At 40.7% G+C, this 23,633-nt stretch overlaps 1 protein-coding gene across 2 annotated transcripts; it reads left to right on the top strand.

The window, feature by feature from the left end:
• Nucleotides 1-30: 30 nt before the first annotated feature.
• Nucleotides 31-20,314, top strand: dctn5 (dynactin 5). 2 transcript variants are annotated; one of them, XM_072559130.1, is made up of 7 exons: nucleotides 31-257; nucleotides 2,729-2,797; nucleotides 3,997-4,115; nucleotides 5,182-5,293; nucleotides 12,267-12,369; nucleotides 17,101-17,232; nucleotides 18,383-20,314. In XM_072559130.1, exons 1-6 carry the CDS (start codon nucleotides 210-212, stop codon nucleotides 17,196-17,198), a joined length of 549 nt encoding a protein of 182 aa, XP_072415231.1. In that variant the 5' UTR covers nucleotides 31-209; the 3' UTR covers nucleotides 17,199-17,232; nucleotides 18,383-20,314. The 2 variants fall into 2 exon arrangements, with proteins under 2 accessions (XP_072415231.1, XP_072415232.1); XM_072559131.1 differs by lacking the exon at nucleotides 31-257 and adding an exon at nucleotides 300-364.
• The last annotated feature ends 3,319 nt before the right edge of the window (nucleotides 20,315-23,633 follow it).

Genomic DNA, 23,633 nt, shown 5'->3' with positions numbered 1-23,633 from the left:
CCTCTACGACCTAAATGCGACATCTCTGAACTGCGGCATTAGAAAAATATTGCTCACTATTCGGAGATACAACTTTAACGAAAGGAAATTAAAAGAAACGCGGGGACTTTTTAATTTTCATTCTGGTCTTTCCCTCGGGTCGATTTGTCTCCGGAAGTGTGAATTGTGTTTCCGGGTGAGGTGGGGAGCGGTCGCCCCGACAACTGAGGATGGAGCTGTGTGAGATTCTCTATAACAAGGCGGAGTACATCGAGACGGTGAGGATCTCTTGGTGTCGTGGGTGTTTTTGTTCTGTTTTCAGTAAAAGGGGATTCGACATCAGTTCGGGATGGTGAATGAGAGATGGGCAGGGAGGATTCCCGAGGTAAAAACAATGACTGCAGATGCTGGAAACCAGATTCTGGATTAGTGGTGCTGGAAGAGCACAGCAGTTCAAGCAGCATCCAAGGAGCTTCGAAATCGACGTTTCGGGCAAAAGCCCTTCATCAGGAGCCCGAAACGTCGATTTCGAAGCTACTTGGATGCTGCCTGAACTGCTGTGCTCTTCCAGCACCACTAATCCAGAAGAAGGGAGGATTCCCCCACTGCCGAAGGAGCTGCCTTTTGGATCAGATCTTCAGCTGACACCCCCATCTATTTGTTTCGGTTGATGTAACATAGCCCATGGTGCTACTTCGGCGAAGGGGAGTTTTCCTTCGTAGTAATTGGCTACAGAATTTACTACCTTATAGTGGCGACTTCAAAATTATTTCAATAGCTGTACAGTGCTTTGCAAAGACCCGAGGTTAAGACGCATTTTCTATTAATGCACATTCTTTGTTTACTGGGTGTACAGTTAGGAAAGGCTTAAGTAGATGCTGCGCTAACGTGTATTCACTAAGGCAACTTTCGTTAAGCTACTCAACATGATAAGCCGTTTGTGTTGGGATAGTATATTGGCATGGATAGAGGATTGGCTAACTAATAGAAGACAGACTTGGAGCAAGAAGGGCATTTTTGGATCACTGTAACCAGTGAAGTGCCACAGTATTCAGTGCTGTGTCTTTAATTACTTACAATCCATATTAATGATTTGGATTAGGGATGTGACTGTATGATAGCCAAGTTTGCAGATGACACAGAAATAGGTGGGAAGGCAAGTAGTGAGGATGATGCAAAGTATTCACAGGGATGCTGATGAAGTGTGTGGCAGAATCTTAGCAGATGGAATATAATATGAGGTTATGCACTTTGCCAGGAACAATAGAAGAGCTGAATATTTTTAAAAAGGGACTGTAGAAATCTGTAGCACAGGGATTTATGTGTCCAAATTTTTAAAAAATATGCAGGTTCAACAGAAGCAAGTAGATGGTTGGCCTTTAGGGAAGTCTCACTAAAACTGTATAGAGTAATCGTTAAACAACACCCAGAATGCTGTGAAGTTTTAGTCCCCTTATCTAAGGAATGATATCTTGCTATTGAGGCTGTATAGAGAATGAATTTTTTATTCCAGTGGTCATAAATTTCTTTACTGCAGAGAGATATTAAGGCTGGGTTATTAAGTGTGTTCAAAGCTGAGATAGACAGATGGTTATAATCTTATAGAATTAAAAGTTATGGGATAAAGGTAGGAAAGTGGAGTTGGATGCCAGAGCAGACTTGAGTGGCCAATCAGCCAACTTCAGCTCCTGTACCCACTGAGACAGATTACTTTGTTAACCTGATGGCTTTTGTCTGAGTGAGAAAATTCTTTTATCTGTAACATGGGTGACTAGGAGATAGTTCTTTGTGACCTTCATAGCATGTTAATGCTTGAACTCTAGCTAGTACACTGGATTACCTTAGCGTGTTGCGATACACAGGAACTTCCAATCCTGCCAGCACACTCCAATACAGTAGAGTTGAAACTGGCCTTATAAACCCTGACCATGTGTGGGTATATCCTGATCCATATGTTCAGGGATGTTATTACATACTTCTGGAGCATGTGAGACTTGACCCCAGGGCTCTTGGTCGAGAATTATTGACACTACAGCACCTCCTGTCCTTGTGTAAAACACAAATGTCACATAACCCACAGGGTTGGAGGCTGAGGGGTGACCATAAAGAAATTTATAAAATCCTGAGGGACATGGATAGGATAAATAGACAAGGTCTTTTCCCTGCGATGGAAGAGTTGAGAAACAGAGGGCATTGGTTTAGGGTGGGGGTGGGGGGAGGGTAAGATATAAAAGGGACCTAAGGGGCAGCTTTTTCACAGAGGGTGGTGCGTGGGGCTGGTACAATTGCAGCATTTAAAAGATGGGTATGTGAATTGAAAGGGTTTAGACAGATATGGATCAAGTGCTGGCAAATGGGACTAGATTAGGTTAGGATATCTGGTTGGCACAGATGAGTTGTACTGAAGGGTCTGTTTCTGTGTTGTATGTCTGTATGATGCTATGACATAGAAGGTGGTTTTTCTTGTGCAGGGTTGTTATCAGCCCTGCATTATTTTTTGTCATGAGATTACTGTACAGCCTGATTTGCTTTGACTCTTTCCCCCTTTTTGCAGAATGATTTTTCAGATTCCCTTTTCATATTTAAGTGTGACATTCTCTGGATATCTGTCCAGACAGCCATTGGTCTGTATGGCTGTATCAGGGTTCTGTAATTTGTCGTTAGCAACTATGGTCATGACAATACTGACTGATTTATAATTTTTCCTGTCAATGTGAACTAATCTGAAAAATATGATTTATGTCTACAGGCCTCTGGCAACAAGGTGAGCAGGCAGTCTGTGCTTTGTGGAAGCCAGAACATTGTCTTAAATGGCAAGGTAAGTGGACTGGATGTAGGAACATTCAAATACCTCTTTTTAAATGTGTTTGGACAACTTTCTCCGTCATGACATGCACCAGGGTCTTCTCACTTATTACCGTAATTTTGCTGACCTATTTGGTCTGGTCTGACACCACCTCAATTTTAATTCCTTATGGTAGTGTTCATAGCCCCTTCCCTGCTTCCCATCTACAGTAACTGGTTTTTTTTTTGAAGATTTCAATTTCCTCCAGCATCTCTTTTTCAATTCTGGCCTCTAGTTTTCGCCCATTAGTGAATACTGTGTATTCTGTGTCTCAGCCCCAGATTCTTAAATTAGGTAGCTGAAACTTTCTACACTCTACCCTTCTTTCACCTATTTTGAGGCACTCCTTAATTTTTTTATCTCTGACCAAGCTTTTTGTTACCTGTCCTAATATTTCCTTATGTGCCAGTGTTAGTTAGAGATACATTTTTTTTAAATCGAGTCATATGCAAGACACGCATGTTACTTTTAAGGCCAGCATTATTTCCAATCCTTCATTGGTGGTGAACTCGCTTCCTGAGAGGATGTAAGGGGATAGCTAGGCTATTTCAGGGAGAAGTCAAGAATGACCAGTTACTATCGATTTGTAAGGATTGTAATTAATTTCAACACTCCTGGATCTGGAATAGGTGAAATAATGCAGGTCTGGAATTGCATTAATGAACCAAGTGAATTTTCACATCAATCCAGTATCATGATCACTGTTAATGATTCTTTTATTTTAATAGTTGATTTATATAATTATCTGAATTTGAATTTTTTTTTGGGTCATTAGTACAGGCCCCTGGGTTACTAATCTAATAATAATTACTAATCTAATAAATCTATTTTGTACCCCATTGTATCTCCAACATTTGTGAGTGGAGACCTGTCAGTGCTTCTGACAGGTTTTTTTTTGTATTGCTGTAGACCCAGGTTTATTGAAATGAATTTAGGCAAACTGATTGTAGCTGTGGAGCGATCAAGTCATTGCACAAATCTGGGATCATCTGGTATGCCTGCCTCAGTACCATGCCTGAACAGTGTGTGGTATACTTGCCCACAGAGAAACCAGGAACTCCCTGGAGTAGTTTATAAGGATGTTGAGTTCAAATCACTTGATCACTTAAAACCAGTAAATTGAAATACTTCATCCAGAGAATTTATTATAACAATGTTATTTTAAAAATCAGACTATTGTTATGAACGACTGTATCATCCGTGGAGACCTGGCGAATGTGAGGGTTGGACGGCATTGTGTCATCAAGAGCCGAAGTGTCATACGCCCGCCTTTCAAGAAATTCAGCAAAGGGTGAGGCAAATGCATTGTACAGACATGGAAATTACTGTAACATAGGACTGGAAAGGTTTCATATATCAATCATATCTAGAAATTAGCATTTTGTGGTGTGGTTTCAGTGTCTCTAGCTCTGGGTCAGGAGATCCAGATTCAAGTCCCATCTGCTTCAGAGATGTTGTTCTGTTTTGAATGGGTTCATTAAAGCTTTAAAAATACTGTCTGGACCAGAGATTTTACTGCACTGAGATGCAAAGGATTTAAGAAAGTGATTACAAAATGGGTGAGACAGCACAAGGTTATTCCCTATTTCCATTGTTCACCAACGTCCTTTCTCTGGTCTTTAGCTCCAGCCCTGTGGGACAATCCCACCTCCCAAGTGCCCTGCCATGGTGACAGACTGCAGGAGAAATATGTGGAATACAGGAACTGGTCAAGTCCACCTTCATTCTTACTTTCCGGCAAGAAACTTTACCGAGTGGTCAGAACGAGGAATGTTTGCAGATAGTTCTTTTCTCCCTGATGAGTACAAGGAAGATGTGGTTATGTATTTGTTGCCCCAGCCAACGCTGGCAGTAGTGAACTAGCTGCACACGCACTAGTCAACCTGGAATCTTTTAGCTGAAAGTTTGTTAAAGCTCCGTTTGTTGGATTGTCCAGTTGAATAAGTGTTCTCTCCACTTAGCACCTCTGCATAGTGAAACACCTTAGAATAGAATGAAGAAATACAGCTGCCTTTTGGCAAGCTGCTTTCTTATAAACTTATAAGTAGGTAGTTGTTTCATATTAGACCAGTACACCCGCTTCTTCCAGACCCAGAATCAAGTTCATCTTCCTGGCAATGTTGAACTTCTAAACTTCAGATCTCCTGAACAAGAGTGACTGGTCATCGAGGAAGAGCATGATCAGCTTTGATTTTCTGCATGCAAAGATACAGGGGTCCTGTTATATTGTATTAGTTGATTTTTAGAAGCAGTTGGATTGCACTCTATTCCCATGCCATGTGGGACTAAATCATTTGTATATTAGCTTCCTATTGACTAAGATGTCAATTATATCAGATATTTCCTCTGCGATACAGGGTTGCCTTTTTCCCACTGCACATTGGTGACCATGTGTTCATCGAGGAAGACTGTGTGGTAAATGCTGCTCAGATTGGATCCTATGTTCACATTGGGAAGAATTGTGTTATCGTAAGTAAATTGCCTCTTCTTATTAATGCTGTTATGCTCATTCTGTCTGTAATGCAACTTCTTGTTGTGTGGTGTACAATAGAAGCCTGTGAGAGACAGTAGCTTGAAAGAAGAAATTATAAGACCTTCTGAGATTTGGGCCTACCCAGGCATGTAAGAGGAATTCGGCTATAAAGGTTATTTTAGGGGAGGGGATGTTGGAGTAGCTATTTAAACATGCAGCCTCGCTGAACATATTATGACCCATCTCCAGGACATGTGGGACATGAACATTCACCTCTTGACCCAGAATTAATTGGTTATGAACAGACACTGGGAATGAAGGAGGAGTTAGAGTCTTGGGAGATATAGAAGGTAGATGTGTTGTCTGGACCTGAACTAATTTTATTACTGTTTCAAGAAATCAATTTTTTATTTCAGTAATTGAATAAAAGACCAACTTGTCTTTTAACCCACTGAACAGATGTCTATTGTTGATCATTTGTCAGTGGTCCATGATGATAAGAGATTGTTCAGTCTCCGACAGATGGAGTTTTGCTTGGTAATTATTTGTTTCTGCTGCTATTGTTCTTTTAATGACTTAAACTGATGTATTCTCAACATGGACTCTGTCACTCCCTCACTCAAGTATACACACACCAGCACACAGACTAAGTTGTTTTTGTTGACTGACCATTAATTCAAGGATGGTGTTAATTGGGGTTGAGTTCCTTCTAGGAATTTTCATATCACTGAGCAAGTCTATTCTCAGATTTGGGCATATGGGCAAAACATTCCAAGATTTAGTGGAATCCAGGATGAAGGATTTGTTTGCTTTCTTTTAATATATACCGCTGCTTTACTCATAATTAAGAAATTGGGATTCAAATGACTGATATGTAGTGCTGGATATGATGTCAGTGAAGTGTTGATAACATACAGGTCAGTAGCTTTTAATCAAAAATAGCTAATGAGGTGTTTTTATTTGTTCATGGATTGTGGATGTTGCTGGCTTGTTGGCCATCCCAAATTTCCCTTGTGAATATAGTGAGAAGCCTTTTTGAACTACAGCAATCCTTGGGGAGTGGGGATGCTCAGTGCTATTAGTACTGTCTTGATCCAATGACAGTGAAGGAACAGTGAGTTGGTTCTAGGTCAGGATGATGCCTGGCTTGGAGAAGAATTTGCAGCTGGTGGTTTTCACAAGTATCTGCTACCTTATTCTTAGTAGAGGTGGTGGGTTTGGAAGTTGCTGTCAAGGAGCTTGGCAATTCACTGAAGTGCATCTTATAGATGATATATACACTGTTGCTGCTATGTGTCAGTGGTGAATGGAGTAGATGTTATTGGCTCCGCATTCAATGTCAATCATGTGGACTGCTTTGTCCTGGATGATTTATCAGCCAAAGCTTGGTTGTTCTTCAGGCATTGCTAAATAAGGGCATGAGTTGCTTCAGTACATGAGAGGTTGCAAATGGTGCTGAACACTAATAGTGAAGATCTTCACTTCTAACTATAGTATGGAAGGAAGATCATTGAAGCAGATAGAAATGGTTGGATCTAGGACACTATCTTGAGGAGCACCTGCAATGATTTTCTGGGACTAAGATGGTTGACCTCCGACAAGCACATCTACCTTCCTCTGTGCTAGGTATGACACAAAACAGCTGAGTTTTATCCTTAATTCCAATTTTGCAATGGCTGCTTGATGCTATAACTGTACAAATATGGCTTTGATATCAAGGGCAATCACTCTGATTCACCCCTCATGTTCACCTCTTTTAGAACATAGAATATTATAGCGCAGTACAGGCCCTTCGGCCCTCAATGTTGCGCCAACCAGTCATACCAATCTGAAGCCCATCTAACCTACACTATTCCATGTACGTCCATATGTTTGTCCAATGATGACTTGAATGGCGAATCTACTACCGTTGCAGGCAAAGCATTCCATACCCTTATTATTCTCTGAGTAAAGAAACTACCTCTGACATCTGTCCTATACCTATCGCCCCTCAATTTAAAGCTATGCCCCTTCATGCTCATCGTCATCATACTTGGAAAAAGGCTCTTCCTGTCCACCTATCTAACCCTCTGATTATCTTATATGTCTCTATTAAGTCGCATCTCAACCTTCTTCTCTCTAACGAAAACAGCCTCAAGTCCCTCAGCCTTTCCTCTTAAGACCTCTCCTCCATACCAGGCAACGTCCTAGCAAATCTCCTCTGCACCCTTTCCAAAGCTTCCACATCCTTCTTATAATGTGGTGACCAGAACTGTACACCGTACTCCAAATGCAGCTGCACCAGAGTTTTGTACAGCTGTTGCATAACCTCATGGTTCCGGAACTCGATCCCTCTATTAATAAAAGCTACAATGCTGTATGCCTTCTTAACAACCCTGTCAACCTGGGTGACAACTTTCAAGGATCTGTGTATCTAGACACCGAGATCTCTCTGCTCATCTACTCTACCAGGAATCTTACCATTAGCCCAGCACTTTGCATTCCGGTTACTCCGACCAAAGTGAATCACCACACACTTGTCCGCATTGAACTCCATTTGCCACCTCAGCCCAGCTCTGCAGCTTATCTATGTCTCTCTGTAACCTAGAACATCCTTCGTCACTATCCACAACTCCACCGACCTTAGTGTCGTCTGCAAATTTACTAACCCACCCTTCTACACCCTCGTCCAGGTCATTTATAAAAATGACGAACAGCAGTGGACCCAACATTGACCCTTGTGGTACAGCACTAGTAACTGGACTCCAAGATGAACATTTCCCATCAACCACCACCCTCTGTCTTCTTTCAGCAAGCCAATTACTGATCCAAACTGCTATATCTCCCACAATCCTATTCCTCCGCATTTTGTACAATAGCCTACTGTGGGGAACCTTATCGAACACTTTGCTGAAATCCATAAACACCACATCAACCAGTTTACTCTCATGTATCTGTTTGGTCACCTTCTCAAAGAACTCAATAAGGTTTGTGAGGCATGACCTACCCTTCACAAAACCATGCTGCCTATCCCTAATCAAATTATTCTCTTCTAGATGATTATAAATCCTATCTCTTATAACCTTTTCCAACACTTTACCAACAACTGAAGTAAGGCTCACTGGTCTGTAATTACCAGAGTTGTCTCTACTTCCCTTCTTGAATAGGGGAACCACATTTGCTATCCTCCAGTCTTCTGGTACTATTCCTGTAGACAATGACGATTTAAAGATCAATGTCAAAGGCTAAATAATCTCCTCCCTGGCTTCCCAGAGGATCCTAGGATAAATCCCATCCAGCCTAGGGGATTTATCTATTTTCACACTCTGCAGGATTTCTAATACCTCTTCCTTATGAACGTCAATCCCACCTAGTCTAGTAGCCTGAATCTCAGTATTCTCCTCACCAACATTGTCGTTTTCTAGAGTAAATACTGACGAAAGATATTCATTTAGCGCTTCCCCTATCTCCTCTGACTCCACACACAACTTCCCACTACTATCTTTGATTAGCCCTAATCTTACTCTCATCATTCTTTTATTCTTTAAATACCTGTAGAAAGCCTTAGGGTTTACCCTGATCCTATCCACCAACAACTTCTCATGTCTCCTCCTGGCTCTTCTGAGCTCTCTCTTTAGGTCTTTCCTGGCTACCTTGTAATCTTCAAGCACCCTAACTGAACCTTCACATCTCATCCTAACATAAGCCTTCTTCTTCCTCTTGACCAAACATTCCACTTCCTTCTTAAACCACAGCTCCCGCACTCTACAGCTTCCTCCCTGCCTGACAGGAACAAACTTTTATCTAGGACGCTCAGGAGCTTTTCCTTGAATTAATCCACATTTCTAATGTGCCCATCCCCTGCAATTTCCTTCCCCATCCTATGCTTCCTAAATCTTGCCTAATCGCATCGTAATTGCCTTTCCCCCAGTTGTAACACTTGCCCAGTGGTATAAACCTATCCCTTTCTATCACTAAAGTAAATATAACAGAATTGTGATCGCTATCACCAAAGTGCTCACCTACTTCCAAGTCTGAACACCTGGCTGGGCTCGTTACACAGTACCAAATCTAATATGGCTTCACCCCTTGTTGGCCTGTCTACATACTGTGCCAGGAAGCCCTCCTGCATACACTGGACAAAAACTGATCTATCTATAGTACTCGTACTATAGTGTTCCCTATCAGTATTTGGAAAGTTTAAGTCCCCAATGGCAACTACCCTGTGTCTCTCACTCCTATCGAGAATCATCTTTGCTATCCTTTCCTCTACATCTCTGGAACTATTCGAAGGCCTCTGGAAAACTCCCAACAGGGTGACCTCTCTCTTTTCCTGTTTCTAACCTCAGCTCATACTACCTCAGTTGACGAGTCCCCTAACGTCCTTTCTGCAACTGCAATACTTTCCTTGACCAGCAATGCCACACCTCCCCCTCTTTTACCATCTTCTCTGTTCTTACTGAAACATCGAAATCCTGGAACCTGCAGGATTTTGTGCAGATTTAGGCCAAGGCTGTAATGAGATCATAAGCTGAGTAGCCCTAACCGAACAGAATTCAGTAAGCTGTTAATCTTTGATTTGTGCTGCTTCATATCATTGACAGTAATCCTTCATAATTTTAATAGCCTGATTATGTAATTAAATGGTTAGGTTGTATTTGTCCGGCTTTGTGGGCAGGACATACCTGGGCAATTTCCCACATTCCTAACTAGATGCCACTGTTGTAGGTGGACTGGAAAAGCTAGGCTAGGGATACAGCTGAGGCACACATCTTCAGTTCTAATTCTGCAATGTTATCACTGCTCATAGCATTTGCAGTATCCAGTGTCATCTGTCAATTGTTGATATCACATGGAGTGAATCAATTTGGCTGAAGGTTGTTATTTGTGATGCTGGCAATCTCAGGAGGAAGCCTAGATGGGATAATCACTTCGCACATTTGGCTGAAGATTCTTGCAAGTGCTTCTGGCTTGTCTTTTTTGCTGATATTCTGATCATCGCCATCATAGAGAGTGTGGAGCCTCCTCCAGTTAGATGTTAATTATCTGCCATCATCTTCAACTGATGTGGCAGGACTGCAGAACTTGAATCTGATGTGATTGTTGTTGGATTGCTTAGCTCTGTCTATTGTAAATTTCTTGGACTATTTGCATGCCAAATAATATAATGTTCTTGCTTCACCAGGTGTCAACCATTTTATGTATGGCTGGTCCTTTTCCTGGCATGTGATACTGCACTCGGCAATAGCAGAGTGGAAGATGTGCTGGGTCATGAAGTTACAGATTGTAGTCGAATACAATTCTTCAGCTGCTTAAATCTTACAATGACTTTGAATCTTGAGTTACTAGATCTGCTGACAAATTATCCCATTTAGCAGGTGCTCGTCCCATGTAAAAGATTGAGGGTATCTTCAATATGAAGAGAAGATTTTTTGTCTAACGAGGGCTGTGCATTGTTCTGCTATTGTCATGTATGGATATTTGTGACAATTAGATTGGTAATATCAAGGAGAATTAGATTTTCCCTTGTTAGTACCTTCACTACCTTTTGCAGACCCAGTCTAGCAGCTAGGTTCTTTAGAACCTGCAAGCCCCGAGAGTACACTGACTTCACTCAGAATCATAGTCATACATCATGGAAATGGATCCTTTGGTCTAACCATTCCATGCTGACCATAATCCCAAAATTAACTAGTCCCACCCGCTTGTTCCTGGCCCAAACCCCTCCAAGCCTTTCCTATTCTTGTACTTATCTGAATGGCTTTTTAATGTTGTTGTAATTGTACACACATTCACCACTTCCTCAGGAAGTTCATTCCACACGTGAACCGTCCTCTGTGATACATTTGCCCCTCATGTCTTTTTTTTTAAACCTCTCTCCTCTCACCTTAAAAATATGCCACATTCACAAATTTTCATCCTGCCTTATTTGCTACAGTCCACATATTTGTGGGTTTGGCTGCAGAATCTTTACTCCCCTAATTGATAGATCCTAACAGATTGCATGCTACTTCATGGTAACGAAGGAATTTCTATTGTAGCATTACCTGTGTTTTTAATGTTATCCATGGGAGATCCAAGCTCCTAACCCTCATGAATAAGAAAAGATTTGGTATAATGCTGCTGCCGAACTAATTCCTATGTCTTTGCCTTCCTCTGTTCTACTTCCAAGTCCTGATCCCTCATCTGAGGGATGATGGTGGTAATTAATACGAGATTTCTTTGCCTCTGCTTGAACTGATGTTGTGAGACTCTGTGGGGTCTGGAGTCAATGTTGAAAACTCTCTGGCTACTGTGTACAAATATACAATGGTGAATCCATTTTGATTGTGGGATAGGACACCCCTCGGGGTGGCAGTGTGTATGTTGGCTGTAATCTATGATTCTATGGCAGGCTAAGCTATGGACAGGTCTCCAAATTTGGCACAAGCCCCAGATGTTTTTAAGTACCCTGCAGAGAAAACTAGCCTGTGCGTGCTTTTATTGTTTCCAGTGCGAGGGATTCAATTCCACTTCATTCCTAATTGACCTTACTGTGGCAATATGATACCACTGAGTGAGTAACTTTGTCATTTCAGACAGCAGTTAAGATTGTAGGTCTGGTGGCGAGGACAGTAGATTTCTTTCCTGAAAGGGCAGTAATTAATCAGATGGATTTTTCTGACTATCAACAATGGTTTCATGGTCACTATTACTGAGTTGAATTTCATATGTTTATTAATTAAATTCAAGTTTCACCAGCTGCCATGGTCAGTTTCAAACCCATGTTCCTGAGTAGTGGCCATTACCACTATGCCAATGCCTCCCTGAACTGATTTATTTTTAAAAAACGAATAATAGGACCACGGTAGCAGCTAGCTCTGTTATCCTGAGCAAGGAATTTACCTCTGTGCTATTAATATTTCTCAGGGTCCATACTTGGTTACACTATTTATTACTTCCTTTGGCAGACGGAGTGTGTTGTCCCTAATTCTTTTTATCTCTCCGTAGGGTCGAAGATGTGTTCTGAAAGATTGTTGCAAAATTCTGGACAACACTGTCCTTCCGCCAGAAACTGTGGTCCCGCCTTTCACAGTCTTCTCAGGCTGTCCAGGTGAGTATAGCTAAATACCAACATCATATCCATGATAGCTTGATTCTTTGGGTCAAAACTAATTCCCCTCTGTGAGGAGAGAGAGGCAGCTATGTTTACTATAGCTGGTGAGCTAGATAAAGTCCTGTTAGAACCTATACTGCTAAAATAATTGGTGCACTAAGGTTCCACATGGTAGACTGGGTTAGTAGGGTTAGGTCACATGGGATCCAGGGTGAACTTGAAGGTAGGAGTCCAAGGGTGGTGGAAGAAAATTGCTTATTGGACTATTGCTTAGAGGCTTGTGACCAGAGATGTGCCACAATGATCGGTGCTAGGTCCACTGCTTTTTGTAATTTTATATTCACATTTACATCACTTATACAGGAGCATGATTAAAGTTTGCAGATGACATCAAAATAGTAGTGTTGGGTCAATGAAGGTTACCTCAGAGTACAGTGGGACCTTAGATTGGCCAATGAACGGTAGATGAAGTTTTTTTAGATAAAAGTGAGGTGTTGCATTTTGGTAAGGCCAATCAGAGCAGGTCTTGTACAGTTAATTGTAGGTCCTTACAAAGAGACCTAGAGATGCAGGTGCATACTGCCTTGAAAGTGGAGTTGCAGGTAGAGAGGGTGGTAAAGAAGGCATTTGGCACCCTTACCTTCATTGGTCAGAACATTGAGTATGGGAGTAGGAGCATCACGCTGTGGTTGTACAGGACATTGGTGAGGCCATTTTGGAATACTGCTAACAAGTCTGGTCAACAAGAAGGATGTTATTAAACTTGATGCTGAAAAGATTTACATTGATATTGCCACAATTGGAGGATTTAATTATGGGAAGAAGCTTAATAGGCCAGTGCTTTTTCCCTGGAATTTTGGAGGTTGAGGGGTGCCGTTATAGAGGCTTATAAAATAATGAGGGGCATGGATAGGGTGAATGGCCAAGGTGTTTTTCCTTGGCTGGGGAGTCCAAAACTAGAGGGCATAGAATTAAAGTGAGAGGTGAAAAATTGAAAGGGACCTGAGGGATAATGTTTTCATGTAGAGGGTGGTGTATGTTTGCAATGTGCTGCCAGAAGAAGCAGTGGAGGCGGGTACAGTAACAATTACTAAGTTTGCAAGTGACACCAAAATATACACACTATACTCCTGCAGAGGAACAGGAGTAGATGGTATGGGAAAGTATTTAATTGGGGGAGGGGAATTACAATGCCATAAGGCAGGAACTGGAGTGCCTAAATATGGAACAGATGTTCTCAGGGAAATACACAACAGATGTGGATGTTGCTTAGGAAGCACTGGCTGATTGTGCTTTACAGGTTTGTCCCACTGAGGCAAGCAAGGGATGGTAGGTTGAAAGAACCTTGGATGACAAGGGATGTGGAACATCTCTTCAAGAGGAAGAAGGAAGCTTACTTAAGGTTGAGAAGGCAATGATCAGACAGGGCTTTAGAGGATTGCAGGGTAGCCAGGAAGGAACTGAAGAATGGACTTAGGAGAACTAGAAGGGGGCATGAAAAAGCTTCAGTGGGTAGGATTAAGGAAAGTCCTAAGGCGTTCTACACTTACATGAGGAACAAGAGGATGGCGAGAGTGAGGGTAGAGGCGATCAGGGATAGTGGAGTGAACTTGCGCCTGGAATCGGAGGAAGTAGGAGAGGTTCTTAATGAATACTTCGCTTCAGTATTCTCTCCTGAGAGAGTCCTTGATGTTTCTGAGGACACCATGAAACAGACTGAAATGCTAGAACAGATTGATATTAGGAAGGAGGATGTGCTGAAAATTTTGAAAAATGTAAGAATAGGTAAGTCCACTGGACCAGATGGGATATACCTTAGGTTACTACAGGAAGTGAGGGAAGAGATTGCTGCACCTTTGGCAATGATCTTTGCGCCCTCACAGTCCACTGGAGTAGTACCAGGTGACTGGAGTTTGGCAAATCTTATTTCCTTGTTTAAGAAGGGGAATAGGGATAATCCTAGGAATTACAGACCAGTTAGCCTTATGTCTGCTGGACAAAGTACTGCAGAAGATTCTGAAAGATAAGATTTATGATTGCGTGGAAAACCATAGATTGATTAGAGATAGTCAGCATGGCTTTGTGCAGGACAGGTCATGCCTCACCAACCTTATTGAATTCTTTCGGTATGTGACAAAAAATGTTGATGAAGGTAGAGCAACAGGTGTGGTGTACATGAATTTTAGCAAGATGTTTGATAAGGTTCTCCATGGTAGGCTCATTCAGAAAGTAAGAATGCAAGGGAAATAGGGAAACCTGAGAGTCTGGACACTGAATTGGCAGACACACAGAAGACAGGGGGTGGTGGTAGATGGAAAGTATTCAGCCTAGAGCTTGGTGACCAGTGGTGTTCTGCAGGGATCGGTTCTGGGATTTCTGCTGTTTGTGATTTTTATAGATAACTTAGATGAGGAAGTGAAAGGTTGAGTTAGTAAGTTTGCCAATGACAGGAAGGTTGTGGAGTTGTGGATAGTGTGGACGGCTGTTGTAGGTTGCAACAAGACATTGACAGGATGCAGAGTTGGGCTGATAAAGTGGCCGATTGGAGTTCAACCTGGAAAAGTGTGAAGTCATTCACTTTAGAAGGTCGGATTTGAATGCAGAATACAGGGTTAAAGGCAGGATTCTTGGCAGCTTGGAGGAACTGAGGGATCTTGGGATCCAAGTCCATAGATCCCTCAAAGTTGCCACCCAGGTTAATAGGGTTGTTAAGAAGACATATAGTGTTGGCTTTCAATAGCAGGGATATTGAGTTTTAGACTGCAGGGTTATACTGCAGGTCTATAGAGTCCTGGTTAGACAACACTTGGAATATTGTTAGTTCTGGTCGCCTCATTATTGGAAAGATGTGGAAGCTCTGGAGAGAGTGCAGAGGATGTTTGCCAGGATGCTGTCTGGACTGGAGGGCATGTCTTATGAGGGAAGGTTGAGGGAGCTGGGACTCTTTTCATTGGAGTGAAGGATGAGAGGTGACTTGGTAGAGGTGTACAAGATATTGAGGCATAGATAGAGTGGATAGACAGACCTTTTCCCATGGCAGAAATGGCTATCACAAGGGGGGCAAAATTTTAAGGTAATTGGAGGAAAGTTTAGGAGAGATGTCAGAGGTGGGTTACACACTGGTATAAAGTGGCAGGTGCGTGGAATGCACTGCCAGCAGTGGTAGTAGAGTCAGATACATTTAGGGACATTTAAGTGACCCTTGGATAGGCACATGGAAGTTAGTACAATGAAGTCTGTATAGGTTAGTCTGCTCTTTGAGTAGAATAAAAGGCTGGCACAACATCGAGGGCCGAAGGGCCCAGTACTGTGCTGTACTGTTCTATGTTCTAAAAGGCAGCTGGGTAGGCATATGAATAACAAGAGTTTAGAGGGATATAGGCCAAATGCTGGCAAATTTGCTCTATGATGCTGTAATGGTATGGCATTACATGGGAATATAAATACAGAAGAAATTGAGTATAATTAATGTATCTGAAGATGTTTTACTGTGGGTAAAGGCACTAAAAAATATAAGTTTTTGCAGTTGCAAACATTTCTGCACTTGCACATTGGTGCAATGTGCAATCAGATACTCGAATATTCACATTTACATCTGAATGTAATAGTTTCCAGAACCTTTGAACTGTTTGTAATGTTCTTGCTTTGCATTACTTCAAATTGTTGGGTGGGGATGTTTGTTCATGTTGAGGCCCTTGGTAAAAGGAAATCACTTTGTTGTTCTCCTTCTGATATCCTCAACCCTGTAGCTTCTCAAATGATCCAGTCCAGAGAGACCATGTAGTTTACAATGCTTATACCCCGATTTGGGAGAAGAAACTGGTTCATTCTTAATTATTTTGAATCATTTGCCTGGGGTATAATTTATGTTCCTCAGATTGTGGACTGTCCTGTTTGTTTCAATGTCTAGCCATGGCTCAGTAGGTAGCACACTCCTCTGATTGAAATTGGACTTGTACCCACAGTGACCTGAGCCAAAAATCTAAGGTGACACTTTCAGTCCAGCCCTTATGCAGTATTGCATCAACTGAGGTGCTTCTTTCAGATCAATAATAAAATAAGATCCTACATGAAGGGAAAGTGACTTTCAAAATTAGAGTGTATTTGGATAACTTACCTATGTAATTGCATCGATCTTTACCTCATCCTATTCCATTTTTGAGACACTCTGGTAGATCATAAGACTATTTTTTTATATTATTAATTAGTTCAGTAGTTCAATGAAATTGCGCTTTACTTTTTTTAGTAGACATATTCCACACAGATCCTTCATGGAACTTAGTACAACCAAGTGTATGTAGGTTAGTCTGATCTTAAAGTAGGATAAAAGGCTGGCACAACATCAAGGGCCAAAGGCCTGTACTGTGCTGTATTGTTCTATGTTCTCTGACTTGCCAGGTGAATGCAAAAACATCCATGGCACCATTCAAAAATGAACAAGAGAATTATTCCCAGTGTCCTAGCTAATCTCTCCGACAATATCTTTAAACCAAATTATTTAATCACTATCAAATTGTTGTATGGAGCTTTACTATACACAATTTGATCGCCATGTTTCATAAATTTATTCTGTTTCATTTAAACTCATTTGGCTGTCATACCATTGAAGTATCCTACAATTCTAAAAGGCAATCTTTCATGTACAAAATAACGGTGCATCTACTATTAATTACGAAGTGAGGTTCCTACTTTAAATAATTTAAACAATTTTGTTTTGTTTTCTGACAGGCCTGTTTGCTGGTGAGCTCCCGGAGTGTACACAGGAGCTTATGATGGATGTCACAAAGAGCTATTACCAGAAGTTCCTGCCACTGTCTCAGATATGAGGTGTGGCTTTACTTCAGAGCACTACAAGTACAGGTAAGATGATCGGAGGTGCCTAGTGCTCATGAAGCTCTAAATGAAAGTCAGCATATACCTACCTTTTGAAAACAAGATGAGACCTTAATATTTAAGCTGCTCTTGTGTCACTCCAGCCCTGTCTGAGTCCTTGACCTCCAGGATAGATTTGAGACCCCAGTTTCTCTTTTTTCTGTTGGCCAAATCCTGAAACATTTTTCTTGGTAATTTGCTTGTCTGTTGCCAACACCTACAGAAATATTGTGTTTTTTTATTTTAAAAGTAGTTTCCTTTGAAGGCTGATAATCTGTCTCACCCCTCGAAACAGCATGAAACACTTGAGTCTAGAGGAGGTCTTGTTCTAAAGAGGTGAACTGAGCTTGGAATTAATAGATAAGTCTGTGGAGACAGTGCTACTGACTCAGAAGGGTCCCAGATACATGATGACTTGACCGTTCTGTCAGTACTCCGTCTTGATAGAGAACTAAGTTGTCACAGGTGCCATCTCCCAGATGTGACATGAAACTAAGGCCGTCTTCATGTTAAAGCTCTCTGATTCCATGACATCATAAGTTCTGTTTCATGACCAGCAACAATGATGGTCATCCATAATCCAGTATCTGTCTGTACAAAATAAACATAATTTATAGCTCTGTGATATTGTCTAGTGCATTGTAATGAAATATAAAGCATTCTAGGAAATTTGTGATTTAAATGTATGCCTGTAGTGACTCAAACTGTATTACTTATCTGACACAGCATTTCTACCCTTTCCATCCACAATAATTTTGAAAAATCATTTATTCACTTACAAATTTTGAAACATTGATTTGGAGGCAGTGCTTATTTTGTCTTGAAGGTTTGGTTTCGGTCTCCTATATTTTACAAGATAACAATGCTGAAGCAGGTAGCTGGATTACTTTGTTCCCAATTCTGTTTGCTATGGGTAATTTAAGAATAATTGATTTAAATTTTCAACTATCTACAGATTACATGTGTTACCTCACTGGATATATTAACAGTCTGGTAGGATTATACAATCTTAACTCTGCCCTCCATATTTTTTATTCTTAAAGAAAACATTCAGCTGGTTTATATAAAGTCTCAGTTTTAAACCCATTCTTCCCGAGTGTCCATCATTATACATTTAATTTTACTTTTCTTGTTGTAGAATCCAGTTAATTGGGGAACTCAGTGAACAGCTGGAAAAACAGAGGGCCCAAATTCTGCCTGAGCATTTCAAAGTGATGGAGTGGCTCCAACATGAGGAAGCTCAAGTTTTCTAAATGATAAATGTGTTCATCTTTGGTCTGATGAAGATTTGCTGCTCCTCCACAGTGGGAGTAATTCTCTGTGTAGTGTTCAGTTCAATGTTACAGCATAACGCCAGAGAAAATCCAGAGTACTGGGCATATATTTATTTGATGAAACGTTAAATCACTGATCCTCCGGCTGAGTTTAATCCACTTGGAAAAGGCTTCAGTTGTGACTGAATGTAAAAATTGTATGAGTTCTCTCTTTTGTATTCACTTGTATTAGGCTTAATGTTTGTGAAATGCCAGTAACTGCTACCTACTATTTGCAAAGTTCATGAGTTTCATCTGCTTAACCAACAACACCAGTTGGAATTCTCATTGCTGCAATAACTTGAGCTCTGTAGACAGTAAAATTCTTGGACATCAATGAGTAGTGCAACATGCAGCATTATTTCAGGACTTGGCTGTTTCTTGGATGCTGCTGAGAACTAGGAGGTGAACAGGTAGATAGGAAGTTGTCACCCCTTCCAATAAAACAGTTAGCTAAAATGTAACCAGTTTTTATGACAGAACTTTCATTAAAGACCAATTCCTCCGGCAAGGCACATTTATAAAATAGTATGACTTAAGGGAATTGACTCCACAGGGAAACCAAGGATGGACAGCATTTTTAGTTTGAGCTTTAACTCAAAAATCAGATTTAGTTTTTGAGGTCACTGAAGCAAACAATGTATGTAATGAATTTAAGTCGAGAGTGTGGTACTGGAAAAGAACAGTAGGTCAGGCGGCATCAGAGGAGCAGGAAAATTGACGTTTTGGGCAGAAGCCCCCCCAAAACATCGATTCTCCTGCTCCTCAGCTGCTGCCTGACCTGCTGTGCTTCTCCAACACCACACTCTTGACTCTAATCTGCAGTTCTCACCTTCGACTCGTCATGAATTTAACCCTACTTATAGCTATGTGCACTTTATAGATGGATTAAAGACATGACAGTCCAAATTTGGAGGCCTTGAGGCAAGGAGATAGAGTGCAAGCCAGTGTTAGTTTTGGGCACTAGAAGCTCCCTGATTATTTGGGTGTTTATGATTGCTCCCTGAAACCCACCGACCACCACCACAGCTAACAGATGTTGGGGAACTGAGGAGTGCTTTACCATCTCCTGGAGATGCCTGCTTCACTCAATTGAATTGGTCAGTGCCCATAAGTGGACTTTGTGGAAGGCATTGTGTAAAGCTATAATTCTAGGAATACAGCTAAGAGTAAGAATTATGCAAGATTGTGAAATACAGGGTTTACATTTAAGATGTTGGTTTGTTTTTTTTTCTTATCACCTGGTTATCACTTTTTAACCATTCTGATATGCTGCCAATTCTTTGTATAGTAAATGAATTATCTGAGTTAAGCAAATGGATAATGGGAAGTCAGAACCTGCAATGTAACTGACTAATTGCAGTGGTCCAACAATACAAGAAACACCCCAAAGTAAATGGATATCAGTGTTGCTTCATGCAGTGCATACTATGCAATTTCGCAGTACTTAGTCCCACCCATAATGCACATTGAGTGCAACTCAAGTTTACTGCTGTTATCAACTGGGTGCACTACCTAGTCTATCTACCTTTTCTTTAGGTGGAGAACCAGATCCAAACTACTTTCCCATGCCAGTACTGTCCAGCAGTGTTTTCAAAATGGTTCCTTCTGCAATCCACTCTGTCTGCAACACCTCAAAGGAAACTGGGACACTAGACCACAACTTGGACCTATTGTATCAGTCACATCTGTCAAAGAATTATAAATTGGAGAAGTTAATGTGCAAATGTAATAAATATTCATGGTTACCTTTTTTAGTTTGTGTAAATTGTAAATTTTCTTAATATATAAATGAAACATGACAAATTGCAAGACATGGGGGAAATTTATAGAGCATGAAGGCTAGGTAAGGGAAAGATGTACAATCTACAACAGGGTCTGTAAAGACTCATTCCAGCAAGCTTTGGAATCACAACTTTGCAACACAAATGGGTTATTTAGCGCACTCTGTCAGTAACAGCTTTCTGTGAACCAGTTCAATTTTTCCAATTATCTTGTTACTTCACTATTCTATTTTTCAAATATTTATGTACCTTTCTATTATTTCAATGCTACATGGAGAGAGTTGGTGTACTAGAAGTACAAAGTTTGAATGTTTATTTTCATTCTTGACCGTATCTCCTCAACAACTGTTCTGTCTAATTTCAGTTACTACTGCTGGTGCTAGTGGAAATGTCCACAATATGGGCTTTTTGATTATGCCAGACTGGCTGTTTTATGCTGATGGCCTCCCCAATCTGATATTACTATGTAGTGTGACCCAGGCCACATCAGCAGTAGTCTTGCATAATAATAATCTACATACCATCTTTTACTATCATAAAATCTCAAAACACTTCAATAATTGAGCCTAATTTGACAACGAGCATATATGGTATTGAATTAGATGGCTTAAAATCTACTTTTACTGACTTTTTGTGGTAAATAACAAAGTTTGGGGAGGGATTTCGGGAGTTTGGGGCGAAGACAATTGGTAGGTAAAAATATTAGGGAATGTGCGGGAAGCCATATTTGGAGGAATGTAAAATTCTGAGGATTGGATAATGACACACTGCAACTCTGGAACAATGTATAATAAAATATTTTGCTTTTGAGTGCAATCACTTGCTGTGTTGAAAACTATATGTAAAGTGTAAGTGTAGTTGATACTTGCTGATGTTGACGATGACACTTTTGCTTTTCTTCAAATGTGGCATGCAGAGTAAATATTTGCAAAGAACAATCTTCAGTTTATTACCTTACCTGGAAAATGGCACCTCTGTCAGTCACTGCTCCAGTTGATCATACTTCAGTGACTAGCTGATATTTTGTTCTCTGCTTTTTATTTATTTATCTTTTGTTCTTTCATATGATGTGGCATTTGCTGGCTAGACCAGAATTTTTTGTTTTGCTATCCCAAATTACACTTGGGATGGTGGTGGTGTGTTGCCACATCCAAGTGAGGTATGTACATTGAGTGTTTTCAGGACCCAGGCAGTACTGACTAATTTCTCTACGAACCTATATCTCAAACCATGCTGTAGTAAAGATGTTCCATTCTGTGTATTTGACTGATCCGAGTAGTGTGTGTGACACTCTATTTTTGCAAAATTGCCTCATCAGGCTGTGTGGCAGCCAGATATGTTAGACAAACAACCTAACCAGAATCCTAGGAGATATTAATGAGTAAAGAAAACTGAAGTTGATATTGCATAATCCTAACCTGCCCCACCCTCTGCAGTAATCTATTACCTTAACCTGCAGGACCTTCAGTATGGATCAATCTGTCATTTTAACCAGTCCCATCCTTGGAACAGATCAAACCATCATCATAACTTGTGCCACTCTTTCCATGCATCAAACTGTAACCATGATTTGCCCTGCTGTCACTATGTATCAAACTTTAACCAGCCCCACCCTTGGCATGTCACCTGCCTTACCTTCAGGATGTAAGAAATAGGGTAGAGTAGGCCCTTAGTCCCCTCATATTTGCTCTGCCTCTCAGTAAGATTATTATTGGTCTGATATGGGCTTACCTTCACTTCCCTGTGTCTCTCCCATAACCTTTGATTCCCTTGTCAACCAACAATCTAATTGAGCCTTGCATATACTTGCTGGAGAGAGAATTCCAAATATTAACAAAATTGAAGAAAACTTATTACAGAGATTATTGGGGTCAGCTGAACCAAACAATTGAGGTTTGTCAATAGAGACATTTTTAAAATTTATTGCTTTACTTGACTGGAAGATAATTTAGGACAAAATGATAGCTAACTAGACTTGATACAAGTAAGGACACAAGTAAAAGAGATTTTGGTGAACTGAAGTTTTTGCGAGGGTAGATGTGGGAGGCTAACCAGAAATATATAGGAATTGTTGAGCCTGGAGGCAATGAAGGCTTGAATGAGGGTTTCAGCAGCAGATGAATTGCTGTAGGGATGTGAAATTGATATAGAAATAGGCAATCTGAGAATTAGTACAGATATGTATAGAGGCTTACTTTGGGGTCAAAAACTTAAGGGTAACAAACAAGTTGATTTATTCTCAGACACTAGCAGGGAGAGGAATTGGGGGCAGAGACCAAATAAAACAGAATGAGGAAAGAACATGAAAATATTTGAAAGTCACACATGGGCAAATCCATATCCAGGTTAGTTTACCACTCAAACAAACACATCCAGGTAAACTCAGACAACCATGCATTCTAGTAAGCCCACAGCTCAGACAGATGCATACCCATGTACACCCTCAACACAGATAAACGCACATTCAGGCAAATCCATCGCTCAGTCATTCCACACTTGGCCAACCCTGAACACTGGTAAATTTGTACAGAACATACTTGGTGTCTGCAAATGAATACAGAAACAGGTTATTTTGCTGCCTCAAGCTTTTGTTGCCATTGTTGAGATCTTGATTTGGGACTAACTCCATTTTCCCAACTTTGCCTACCTTTAATACCAGTGGATAACAGAAGTCTTTCAATTTCAGTTTTAAAATTAGCAATTAATTTAGTATTGATTTCTGGATGAAGAAGAGAGTTTTGTACCACCTTTTATGTGAGAAGCATTTCCTAACTTAATTTCTAAAAGACTGGCTCTATTTCATTTCTATGTAACTAGTCCTGGAGTCTCAAGCTAGCTAAGTAGTTTCTCCCCATCTATCATCTTGCTCCCAATATATGTTGAAAATTAATCAGATAACCTTTTACCTTCTGTGTTCAAGTTTCTGTCTCCCTTAATATTGAAAAGGAGGAGGAACTTTCTGTCTGTACTGCACTGGATATCAGTTATGCAATTTGACAAATTGGAAACAGTATATGGATCAAGATAAGTGCTGGTGAGTTGGAGGTGGACATTGTCAGCATAGGTATGTAAACTGACTTTTCTGAAGATGTTAGATAAATGATTTTGATGTGAACATAGGAGGTATGATTAGTAAGTTTGCAGATGAAACCAAAATTAGAGGTGTAGTGGACAGCAAGGAAGATTACCTCAGAGTACAACAGGATCTCGATCAGATGGGCCAGTGGGCTGAAGATTGGCAGATAGAGTTTAATTTAGATAAATGTGAGTTGCTGCATTTTGGAAAGGAAAA

This window comes from Chiloscyllium punctatum, chromosome 40, assembly GCF_047496795.1.
Source record: "Chiloscyllium punctatum isolate Juve2018m chromosome 40, sChiPun1.3, whole genome shotgun sequence".
Lineage (NCBI taxonomy): Eukaryota > Metazoa > Chordata > Chondrichthyes > Orectolobiformes > Hemiscylliidae > Chiloscyllium > Chiloscyllium punctatum.
The sequence above is the reverse complement of the archived record's forward strand: the minus strand, read 5'-3'. Positions and strand labels throughout refer to the sequence as shown.